At 36.9% G+C, this 12,162-nt stretch overlaps 1 protein-coding gene across 1 annotated transcript in view; it reads left to right on the top strand.

Moving 5' to 3' along the window:
* Positions 1–84: 84 nt before the first annotated feature.
* The window catches only part of KIAA0586 (KIAA0586 ortholog), a 133,316-nt gene continuing 121,238 nt past the window's right edge, over positions 85–12,162 (top strand). Inside the window, exons 1-6 of the mRNA XM_010847676.1 lie at positions 85–191; positions 667–948; positions 1,876–1,946; positions 4,360–4,426; positions 5,544–5,613; positions 12,025–12,161. Of these exons, the coding sequence (XP_010845978.1) occupies positions 693–948; positions 1,876–1,946; positions 4,360–4,426; positions 5,544–5,613; positions 12,025–12,161 (601 nt within the window). The 5' untranslated portion in view covers positions 85–191; positions 667–692. The remainder of the gene's footprint in view (positions 192–666; positions 949–1,875; positions 1,947–4,359; positions 4,427–5,543; positions 5,614–12,024; position 12,162) is intronic.

Raw genomic sequence — 12,162 nt, 5'->3', positions numbered from 1 at the left:
GCTTTTTGGTTGGAGGATTTGGACGATTTCATGGCGCGCATGCGTGTTGTGTTTGAAGGGCGGGTTTAAAGGGAAGTAGGTGTTGACCAGCGGGCAACTGAACTTGTCAGATTAGACCTGTGACTCCGCAGAAACCGGGCTTTCGGGAGACATGGAAGGGTGAATTTAGGTGTCTGATTACTTCTGAAGGGGTGTGTAAGACTCTTTGGTTAAAGGAAGCTATTAAGCTTCTTATGTAGGTGATTTTGGAAAAACAGCATTTCATTTTGCCTGCTTGATTCCCTCTCATTTAACTCGCATCCGCATCTGGTTTCCTTTGTACTGCCGTCTCTCCCGGAGTACTGTAGGGCAGTGCTCTGTGTTATTGTTATTATTGCTTATGTGGCCGTTCTCCTGTCCTCCTCACTTTCAGATTTATTGGCGTGGTGCATTAATAGACTGAGTGGAATTAAAGGGTAATTATGTTCTAGTGGGATTGATGGGTAAGTCAATCCTGGGTCAAATACCAAATTGAAATTTCCGGCTTTGTGGATAGTCTGTTTAGGCATTGTTTTATGTAAAAGTTGATGATTGCATGTTTCAAAATCACGTGAAATTAACCTTTTCTTTATCATACTCCTCCCTCATTTTTTCTCCCCTACGCCCGGCCCCCCTAAATCCTCATAGCGGTGAAAATTTTGTTCTGAAGTTTTATGGACCCAGAAGAAAATTCTGTTCAGAACTGTGGGACTAGGTTTGTTACCAGTAATATGAAAGGCTCAGAGTTTTGTCTGGAAAAGAAAAAAAAGGTTAAAGTACCAGCGAGGAGACTTCGTGAGATAGTTTCTCCAAATCAGGGAGATAATTTGGCTTTGCTGAAAGGTGAATTGTCCCGTGTTCCTCCAGCGTTGTCTGCAAATAAACGTCTTCCTGTTAGAACTGGGAAGAGCTTGAATGGAACGTTATGTGGTACGTGATTCCAAATAGTTTCAACCGGTTTTTGATTTTGTAAATCTTTAGTCTTTATTTTCATTTCGTTTTGTGTGTGTGTTTCAAAACCTAGAGGATTTTTAATGTTTAAATTCCTAAATACAAGATATGTCTCGCTTGTACAATCGTTAGAAGAGTGACCCCTTTTCCTGGGAAAATGGCCAGGCAGGAACAGTCTACATCGAATCATATTCAATAGATGGAATGAATAAAACATTTCGTATTTTATTTTTTCTTTGCGTGTTTTTTTTGGCACACGATTCTTGTCCATATCTGTGATGGAGACACTTAACTAGTGTGACGTGCTTTTCACCAGTAGGGCTGGCTTTTTACCTTCTGTTTGGCTAATGCTGTACAGTTTGGAATTGTAAAAAAGCACAATTTCTGCCTTTTGATGGCATCCATAATCCAATTCACTTAACTTGTCTGAGCTCCCTGGAAGTAAAGATAACATGTTGCTTTACCCACTTCACTGGTAATCAGATTAATGAATATAAGTGCGAAAAAGAATAAATAAAGTAGTTTTTATGGTGCTGCTTTTGGCAGTTTCAGCATAACCTAGGCCTGCTGTTTAACTAGGCTTTTATATCATGTGCATGTTTTCTTCCTGGCAAGTGATTGCACACATAGTTTGTCCTAATTCAGTAGTGTGACTGGTTGTATAACTTTTTATACTTGTCTTATTGGATTGTCAGTTCTGAGCCCTCACTTTCCAAAATATCAGATGTGAAAACCTTCATCAGTGTATATATATATGTACATTTTAAGCTTTTTGCATGAAGATTGGCTTCCAGTTTAGGTCTTGCATTAATATGGAATTTATAGTTCTTGAATTATGCTTATACAGTTTCTACAGGAAACATTCTAATTTAAAACTCACTAAAATTGATTCTTTTATTTTGTTAGGTTCATCAGACTTAACTTCTGCCAGAAATTATCAGCAGCCTCCAGTAGAAAATCCTACTGTGTCAGAAAGTGTAAGCAAAAGAATTCTTAATTACACTCATGTTAAAGTTTTACCTATTGTCAAGTAAGGCTTTTTAAAATTTTGATTAGCAATAGGCCTTGTTTTTAATTAAAGTTCACTTACCGAAGACATATTTTTACAAACTGCTAGGTAAAGGTAAAGGAGCTGTAACAACAGAATTTTAAAAAAGTGAAGTGTGAATTTATTCTAACTATTCTGAAGCCTTTTGGGTGATTTTTTTTTTTTGAGAGGTATTTAAAAGCTAATAACATGAAATTCTCATCTTAACGTCATTTTTAATTTATAATGCTGAAAATATTTGTTTATAAATATATTTGGTCACACAATTTAATTAGACTTTGACCGCTTATCATAATATTGACTATATATTGTGAATTTAACAAGTAAACTAAAATGGGTATTGCAGCTATTTACTTATGAATTTTGTCAACAATTCATCATAAAAAGGTATAATTACGTGCTATACTTGGTCTCTGAATAAATGCCTAGCCTTTGGGTTGATGTTTTTATTTCTTTTTTGAGGAGGCTTTATTTAAAGATTAATGGTATTTTAATTCTGTTATTTAATTTCTCAAATGTATGGATATGTTATTATTGTATAATTGAACATAAAAGGGTGATCTTTGGAAGATCATCAGGCAGGATTTCATTAGATTTAATATGGGCTAACAATTTGTTTTGTGTAGATTTGTCTAATATAAAATATACCTGCAGAGCAAACCTAGTTCTTTATCATTTTACCATGAACACAAACTGCAGCCTTTTTGCATTACGTTTTTATTTCATAAGTAAGGGCTAAGATTATATTCTCTATTGATTTTGACCATACTATTTTAAGGAGGAAATGAAAGAAGTTTGTGTCCAATATGCTCATATTTAGATTTGCTCCTCTTCATACTTGTTTCTTTCTACTGATAAGTTACGTTTTCCTACTATAAGGAGCAAATCCTTATACATGTGCAGAAAGAAAACAAAACCTTAAAATCACTATAGAAAATTCAAAAAGAAGAAGGAAAAAAGAAATTCCACAATTATATAAAATCAAGTACTGTTAACATTTGGAGTTTTTTTCTATGTATATGTATATTTTATGAAACGGGACTATTTTATAACTAAGTAATATTAAAGTTATTGTTGCATGTCATTGATTTTTTTTCTTAGGAGCTTTTAATAAATTCACAGAATTTCAGTGTATGTATGTACCATAGTTTATATGTTCATATTCCTATTATTTGACATTGAGGTTTTTTCCCCCGAAATTTTTATAATATGTACAACCAGGTGATGAACATTCTGGTTTGTATCTGAGCTCACTTTCTTATATTAATTTCTAGGTATAAAATTATTACCTAAAAGAATATACACATTTTTTGTAATATTTCTAGATTGTCTCCAGAAAAACTGTATCAATATGTATTCTCCAGCAAGGTCATGAGTAAAATTAGTGGATTTCCCTCCATCTTCATTTATATGAAGCATTAAAATTAAACAAACAAAGTTTGCTGTTTTGATAGGTGAAAAGGGCATCACATTGTTTGATTTTGTATTTCTTTTATTATTCGTGAAGGGGAAATTTTTTTCATTTATATTGCCACCTGTATTTATTCTCTTGTGAATACATATTTATGTGCTGTGCTTTTTCTTACTGTTTTGTGGGAATTCTTTGATTTCCCAGATGCATTCCACTGTATTGTTAGTCTCACTGGCTATTTTTAGGAATTTAACACCTATTATCAGCAGATAGCTTGTATAAATTTTCTTTTATTATTTTTTATTTTCTATTTAATGATTTAGCAGGGGGGAAAATGTGTGCCTAAGGAAGGTGAAGCAATGTTAAATGAACCAAGTACTTAAAATGTCATGGTGTCTTAGCAGTGAATAGAATCTTAGAAGTGAAGTCCTGGGGTACACATGTGAGCAGAAATCTGTTTGGCTGTAGTTGTCATGTCTATAAAGAAGTCTTCTGAGACTACATTATAGCTCAGTGACAAAGAATACTGTGGAAATTAATTTCTGGTGTAGTGCCGTGCATTGGACATCCTTATAAACTACATTTGTCTCACAGTGAATCATGTTTTTACGTTTAACTATAACCATTGAAATGTTACATGGGTTGCTCTACTGAAAGTAGCAAATTGGGATTTGAATCTGAATTTCAGGACCACTCTTGCTTGTTCATTTTCCAATTCATTCACTTGTCTGACAGCTCATTACTCATTCAACACATCTTTGAGTAGCTCAGGGTACCTAAGCATGGTGGTGCTGGAATTAAGTGTATAAATAAACAAATAGTTGTGTCCTCCCGGGACACAGTAGTCACGTAAGCTAATAAATGGTCCTTAATAAATAATGAATCATAAAGTGGATTTATGCATTTCATTTCTTCCTTTCATATCCTGAAGGATTTTTCTAAAGATGCTGCAGTGCAAGTGTTGCCTTTGAATAAAATGGAAGAGAACAGACAAAAAGGTAAAAGGATAGATTTATTAATTTTTTTGGTAACATACCCATAATGTAAAATTTGCCATTTTTATCATTTTTAAGTGGCATTAGGTATATTCATGTTGTGCAGCTATCACCACCGTCCCATCTCCAGAACTTTTCATCTTCCCCAACCAAAACTCTGTTCTCATTGTATACTAACTCTATTCCCCTTCCCACCATTCTGCTTCTTGTCTCTATATATTCTGTTATATCTCCATATGTGTGGAATCATATATAGTGTTTTGTCCTTTGGTGATTGATTTATCTCACTTAGCATGTCTTCATGGTTCATTTATGTTGTAATATGTAAGAATTTGGGCTTCCAAGGTGGTGCTGGTGGTAAAGAGACATAAGATATGTGGGTTCAATCCCTGGGTCAGGAAGATCCCCCTGAAAAAGGGCATGGCAACCCACTCCGGTATTCTTGCCTGGAGAATCCCATGGCCAGAGGAGCCTGGTGGGCGACAGTCCATAGGGTCACACAGAGTCAGACACAATTGAAGTGACTTAGCACACATGTAAGAATTTTTTTGGTAAGGATAGAATTTTAGAGTTTTAGATATTCATTGATTTTTTTTTTAGGTATTTATTAAACAACCTTACAGTTTTTTCTTGTTTTCATTTTTAATTCGTTTTTCCTTCCAACTTAATCTTGGAAATCTCTGAAGTCCAGAAAATGATTTGTGATAGTAAAGGTAATTTTATTATTGCCAACCTATTGCATAGTTTGATATTTAATACCTAAGTATAAAGGCTGAATAGTCTTTGGTAAGATAATAGATTAAAAATATGCTTTGAAAAAATGGATTTAATAACATTTTAAAAGTAGTTGGTTTTGTTTTCAGCGAAGCAGTGTTCTCATTAGAGTTTGAACAAATGTCTCTAATTTGGCCCCAAGTGTTTCTACACAATTTTATTCTTACAATCTCGAGTTATGACTATTATTACTCAAGTCACTTAATTTGTTTCTTGTCTTTTTAAATTGAGAAATCATATTGCTGAATTCCCAAACATTTTTTTAATTAAAAAATTTTGAGTAGCTTATCAAAATGTGATACATTTCTAGGAATCTAAAGTATATTTTTGTGTTTTTATTTTGCAGCAAATGACATCTTTATTTCTCAGTACACTGTGGGACAGAAAGATGCTCTAAGAGCAGTTTTAAAACAAAAGTAAGTTTCATTTACAGAAAATGGGTGAGGCATTTCTTGTGTTTCTTTAAAATCAGCTTTGTTTATGTTTTGCACCTAGGGAAAAAAGTTGTTTTTTCCAATATGTGAAATATATGTGTGATAATATGTATAAAGCATTTTTCATGATGCTGGGCATGTATAAAATACTCAGTGGCTGTTAACAGCCAATAATAACAATGGCTGTTATTATTGTTGCTGTGGTTATTGTTGAAGAGGTATTGTTGTAAGCACTTAATATGCATTAACTCATTTAACTTTTTCAAAATCCAATAATACAGATTATATTACCATCCCAATTTACAGAATCCCCATCTTAGAGATAAGGAAACTGAGGTACAGAGGGATTGATTTTCCTGAAGTCATTGAGCAAGTATTCACTGGGTTGGAATTCAAACCCAGGTAGTCTGTCTAAAGAGTACTCTCTTAGTCACTTCACTATCCTACTCGTAGCATCGGTCACATATATGACCACATACATAATACTGCTTACTGAAACAGGACATTTAGACTTTTTCTTAATCTCTGCTTAGATTTGAGAAAGGGACAAGCTTAGTATCTGAGTGGAGTGAAGGAAAACTGGCTATTACTCTATCTAAATACTTCCTTCCAGCTTTATCTTTACTGCTGATGAAGTACAGAATCAGCCCTGACAACAGCACTGTGCTAAACATGAAAGAATGTATCACCAGGGATATTTTTAAAAATCACTAGTGGGGGTGGAATGAGATTTATGTTCCTGCGCTAAATATATTCTACTCCTGGACCAGAGCTCTACAACTACTAAAGTAAAGTTTATTCTTTTTTTACCTATAGTTATTCATAATATACATATTATACTCTGGGAAACACTAACAAAGTAAATACTACCTCTAAACCACAAGGTCCTGGAAGAGGGCATGGCAACCCAGTCTGGTATTCTTGCCTCGAGAATCCCCATGGACAGAAGAGCCTGGCAGACTTCAGTCCATGGGGTTGCAAAGAGTTGGACATGACTGAGCGACTAAGCACAGCACAGTAAACCACAAGGAGTGTGATCTGAGCCAGCCAGAGTTTCACAGCTGGTTGTTTGGCTTAATGGTGCTTTTCCTTTTGACATTTGGTCAGCCTCCAGTTCCCAGCATGTAATAGGTGATTAGGAGGAGAATTTGGATGGTAAATTGTATCCTAGAGTTTGTAAATATATAAGAAAAGGCATAAGTAAGGATATGACGGAGGGGCAGTCTCCCAAATTCTGTACATAAACTAAAAATTTCAGATTACATCTAATTCATTGGAGAAAAAGTGATTACCATTTCCACCCAACTGACCCCAGGTAGAAGTGACTACTTGCAACCACAACAGGGGCTTTATCAACTTGCCTTCAAGTCAGAACTCTCAGATCCGAGAGGGAGAAGTTGTTCATAAACAAGTGGACAGTGAGAAGTAACTGACTACTACCCCTCCTACTTGTTCACAGTAGGTCTTTCCCTATTTCAGGATGAACAAACAGAATTGAAAAAGAAAAACTAGGAAGGGCCTTTGAGAAGGTTATTGCAGTGTAGAGAATGGTATGAGTCAGAACCATAAAAATGACTCTCATGTTGGGTTAAAAGATAGTCTAATTGTGTCTCTAGAGAAACTTTGCTGTAGTCCGTGTCACTTGATTTTCTGTTTTTCTTTTGAGAATGGCAGATGGAATTTGGCAAAGTGATACTAAAATTTACTTGAAAGGGTACACAGTTGAGAATATATACACATACTGTTAAGAATACATACATGTAGAATACACACAGTGGAGAATAGCTAATTTTGGAGAAACAAAAATGGAATGATGGAGAATCTGCCCTATTTGATGTTAGAACATGCAGTAAAGCTGTTAAAAAAAAAAAAAGGCAATTGACTGGAATGAGCCTTTGAGGAATGACGAGTCTGTCTAGAGTGTCTGGAACAAGGGTAGAATGACCTTTCCTGTGTCAGAAAGGTAAGTAGAGTTATGAACTACACCAAAGAAGTTTGGACTTAAAGAGAAATGGCAAATCATTTAACAGTTTTAAAGTTTGATATATATTTCTTACAAGGCTCACTCAGGAAAAAATGGATTAGAAGAGGGCTGGACTGAAGTCTAGGAAACCAATTGACTATGAACTTTTCAAAGATCTTTTAAAGAGATGGGTTAGATTGATCCTGAATCCATTGGTAAGTGGTAGGATATGAAGGTGGGAATCATGCTGGCCTGGAGAGGAGTGCACAGGTTTGGAAGATAATTTGGAGATAGAATTGACAGGAATTGATGCTTAGATGTGACCATGAGGAAGGAGCTAAGGATGGATCCCAGATTTTTGACTTGTATAAATGCAGTCAGTAATAGTATTCATTGAAAAGGGGAGGTGTTGGGGGAATAAATTTCACTTTAGACATTGGCAAGGGTTTGAGATACCTATGAGACATCCAGGTGAAAAGCGTCTGATAGCAAATTGAACCTCTGTGCCATGTGCTCAATCACGTCTGACCCTTTGTGACCCCATGGACTATAGCCCGCCAGGCTCCTCTGTTCATGGATTCTCCAGGCAAGAATACTGGAGTGGGTTGCCATACCCTCCTCCAGGGAATCTTCCCAACCCAGGGATCAGACCCTTATCTCTGGTCTCTTCTGCATTGCAGGCGGATTCTTTACCCGCCAAGCCATATAGATGTCAAACTGGCAAAAGATTTCTAAGCTAGAAATCCATGTATATAAGTCATCTGTATGTAGATAGTAATCTGAGCTCTGAAAGTGGTTGAATTGGCCTGGTGGGAATGTGAGAGTGAAAAGAAATGGCTTAGGATAGATCTGTAAGAAAACCGAATCTTTAAGAGATATACAGAGAAAGCAATGTGATTTCTAAGTGCCACTCAGAAAGTTTATCCAGAGGTGAAGAGTTTGGTCTTAACAAAACCGGGGAAGTGAGGTTCTAAGTTTGATAGCTGCTCAGACATAAAGATAAGGACTGAAAAGTGTCCATTGAATTGAGCAAGAGGAGGTATTAATGGCCTTCGTAAGAGTGGTTTCAGTGTAGTATTGAGATAGATGCCACATTCAGAGGATTTAGGAATAAAAAAAGTTCTAGAGAAAGATAAAAAGGAAAGGAATAGTTTCTTCTGAGTGGGTGAATTATGTGCATTTTTTCTAGTTCTTTACACTTAGAAGTTCATTTGCTGCATTGAGCATTTCTTAATTTGATAATAGGAAAAAATAAAATTTTAAAGCTTATAAAGAAGTTGATGTCTGGCCTTATAATGTTATTTTTCTTGTTGGTCAATTTAAGATATTAATACAGAATGAGAGATCTTAAAGGATAAATCACATTCAGACTTCAGACAGAAATTCTACACGATAGGGATTATCTGAATTATATTTTCTTAGTACACCAGTCAGCTAAATGTATATTTAGAACCAACTCTGTGCTCTTTCTTTATGTGGTATAAAAGTCCCCCACTCCAGGTTGCTTAGAGCTTAGTTGGGGAGAGAATAGGTGCATAGATGGAGGAATGCATGATTAGAGCTGTGAGAGGAAACATTCGATACATTGTTAATTTTGTTAACATGTTCAGTTCAGTCTCTCAGTTGTGTCCAACTCTTTGAGACCCCATGAATTGCAGCTCGCCAGGCCTCCCTGTCCATCACCAACTCCCGGAGTTCGCTCAGACTAATGTCCATTGAGTTGGTGATGCCATCCCGCCATCTCATCCTCTGTCGTCCCCTTCTCCTCCTGCCCCCAATCCCTCCCAGCATCAGAGTCTTTTCCAATGAGTCAACTCTTTGCATGAGGTGGCCAAAGTACTGGAGTTTCAGCTTTAGAATCTTTCCTTCCAAAGAACACCCAGAACTGATCTCTTTTAGAATGGACTGGTTGGCTCTCCTTGCAGTCCAAGGGACTCTCAAGAGTCTTCTCCAACACCACAGTTCAAAAGCATCAATTCTTCGGTGCTCAGCTTTAGTTTTGTTAAATGTCTATTCTGTGAAAGTGAAAGTTGCTCAGTTGTGTATGACTCTTTGTGACCTCATGGACTATTCAGTCCATGGAATTCTCCAAGCCAGAATACTGGAGTGGGTAGCCTTTCCCTTCTCCAGGAGATCTTCCCAACCCAGGCATTGAACCCCGGTGTCCCGCACTGCAGGCAGATTCTTTACCAGTTGAGCCACAAGAGAAGCCATTTAAACCCTAGGATGGCTGACTGTCAAACCTCAGTTATATGATATTGGAAGTAAGTGTTGTGTTAGTCCCTCAGTCATTTCTGACTCTGTGCGACCACATGGATTGTATCTCGCAAGGCTTCTCTGTCCATGGAATTCTCCAGACAAGAATACTGGGGTAGGTAGCCATCCCCTTTTCCAGTGATCTTCCTGACCCAGGGATCAAACCTGGATCTCCTGCCCTGTGGGCAGATTCTTTACTGTCTGACCCATCAGGGAAGCCCATCGAAAGTAAATGAAAAGAAATTAATGAATGGAGAGATCAAGAGGAAGTGTTATAAGAACAGGCATATTTATTTTTTTGGCTGTGCCATTTGGCATTCAGGATCTTAGTTCCCAAGGTTGAACCCACGTTCCCTGCATTGGGAACTCGGAGTCCTAACCACTGGACGACCAGAGAAGTCCCCAAGAACAGGCTTATTGAAAAGGTAAGACTTTTGTTGAATCTTGGGAAGAAGGTTAGAGCAAGTTGGGTGAAGAAGATTGAGAGAAGAGAGTGAAAAAAAGCCTGGAGTCACCTGTGAGAACAGTGTAGTGCAGTCAGTGAGAGCAGAGTGACTGGGGAGAGGAAACAGAAAGTACAGTATGTGTTGGAACCTAGGGCAGAATGCCAAATAGGAAATTAGCCTATTTCAGTTGTCTATAAGGAATGACTTGAGATTTTTGAATGGTGAAATCTGTGTGAAAAGTTTTTAAGCAAATAGAAACCGGAAGAATGAAATAGTTGGCAAGAGATGATGGTTTTGTACTGAGCAGAATTATGAAGGGAGAAGTGCTGTTTTGAGAGAAAAAGCCTGATGTCATGGGACGGTCTATGGGCATTGGCCTTAACTTGGCTACTTACTAGTTCTATGACGTGATCAGGTAAATCCCATTATCTCTGTGGACCTCAGTTTCTTTCTTCATCTGTAAAATGAAGAAAATTAGGGAAGCTGGGCTATTGGGTTCGCCTACTTCTATAATTCCATGGCATGATTCCTGCAATTGTGATGAAATAATTGAGAAAACCTGATGACTCAGTTGGTTATGAGAAGGTAACTGAAGGGTAGAGAACTTAAGATAACTTCAAAATTTTGAGAATGTGACACAAATGATGCTCTTAATAGAAATGAGGCAACATCAAAGAGGAGTAAGTTTAAGACCTCCATGCCTTCTTTAAAATTCAGAAGGTGGAAATCCAGCAGCTGGAGATGAAGCACATTCCTGCTGATTTTACTTAGACTTGTCTTAGGCACTCTTCAAGTTTGTCAGTGTTTCTTTAATTTCTTTTAGGCCAAACACAGCACAAAATTGACCAGTCTTTTTTTTTTTTTTTAATAAGTGTTTAGTTAAATGCCTTATTGTGAATATGTATTTTCCGGATTCATCTTTAATCCAGACTGCTTAGCAATGTATTTTATGCCCGTTTTAATAAATTAGGTGACATTTATTAAATCTAAATGAGTTAGAAGTTTAGAAATTCTTTTCAGCAGTTTTAATAGTCCCTCTTGGGTTGTCTTCCTTTGGGAGTAAAACTTGATACCTGAATACTTAGAGCCTTTGCTGTATGTTTTAAATTTGTACTTCTTTTTAAAAACGTTTTAAATTTTATTTTTCTTTATTTTTGGTTGCACTGGGTCTTTGTTGCTGCCTGTGGGTGTTCTCTGTTTGTGGTGAGTGGGTGCTACTCTTTGTTGTGGTGCCAGGACTTCTCATTGTGCTGGCTTCTCTTATGGAGGAGCATGGGCTCTATGTATGCGAGCATCAGCAGTTGTGGTGCATGGCCTTAGTTATTCCATGACAGACGGGATCCTTCCAGACCAGGGATCGAACCTGTGTCTCCCTCATTGGCGAGTAGATTCTTAACCACTGGGCCACCAGGGAAGTCCCAGATTTGCACTTCTTGACTATAAATCATTGTAATTGTGCCCATGTCTTTTTCACATGTGTAAGTCATATTTTCTGAAATTATCAGTGCCTTCTGGGAATTATCTTTTAACTTTCTTAGTGTGTGGTGACCTGAACCTTAATAGATTTCATTAACCAAATGACTGATATGCTGACAGCAAAAAATAGGAATTTATCTTTTAAAAAAAAATCAAGAAAATTCACCTGCAGCAAATTGCCATTTGTAGGTATTTCTTCTAATGGTTCAGTATAGCTTATTGAATAGACTTTTTTTTCTTTTTTATTTCCAGAACTCAAAGCATGCCTGTTTTTAAAGAGGTGAAGGTACAGCTTTTAGAAGATGCAGGCACAGAAAAGGACCCTGTTACCCAGGAGAATAGAATTTCACCCAGTGGAATTGATTCAGCTACAACTGTGGCTGCAGCAAC

The sequence above is a fragment of the Bison bison genome, unplaced genomic scaffold, assembly GCF_000754665.1.
Source record: "Bison bison bison isolate TAMUID 2011002044 unplaced genomic scaffold, Bison_UMD1.0 scf7180017864254, whole genome shotgun sequence".
In the NCBI taxonomy this organism is placed as follows: Eukaryota; Metazoa; Chordata; class Mammalia; order Artiodactyla; family Bovidae; genus Bison; species Bison bison.
This window is presented reverse-complemented; position numbering and strand designations above follow the sequence as displayed.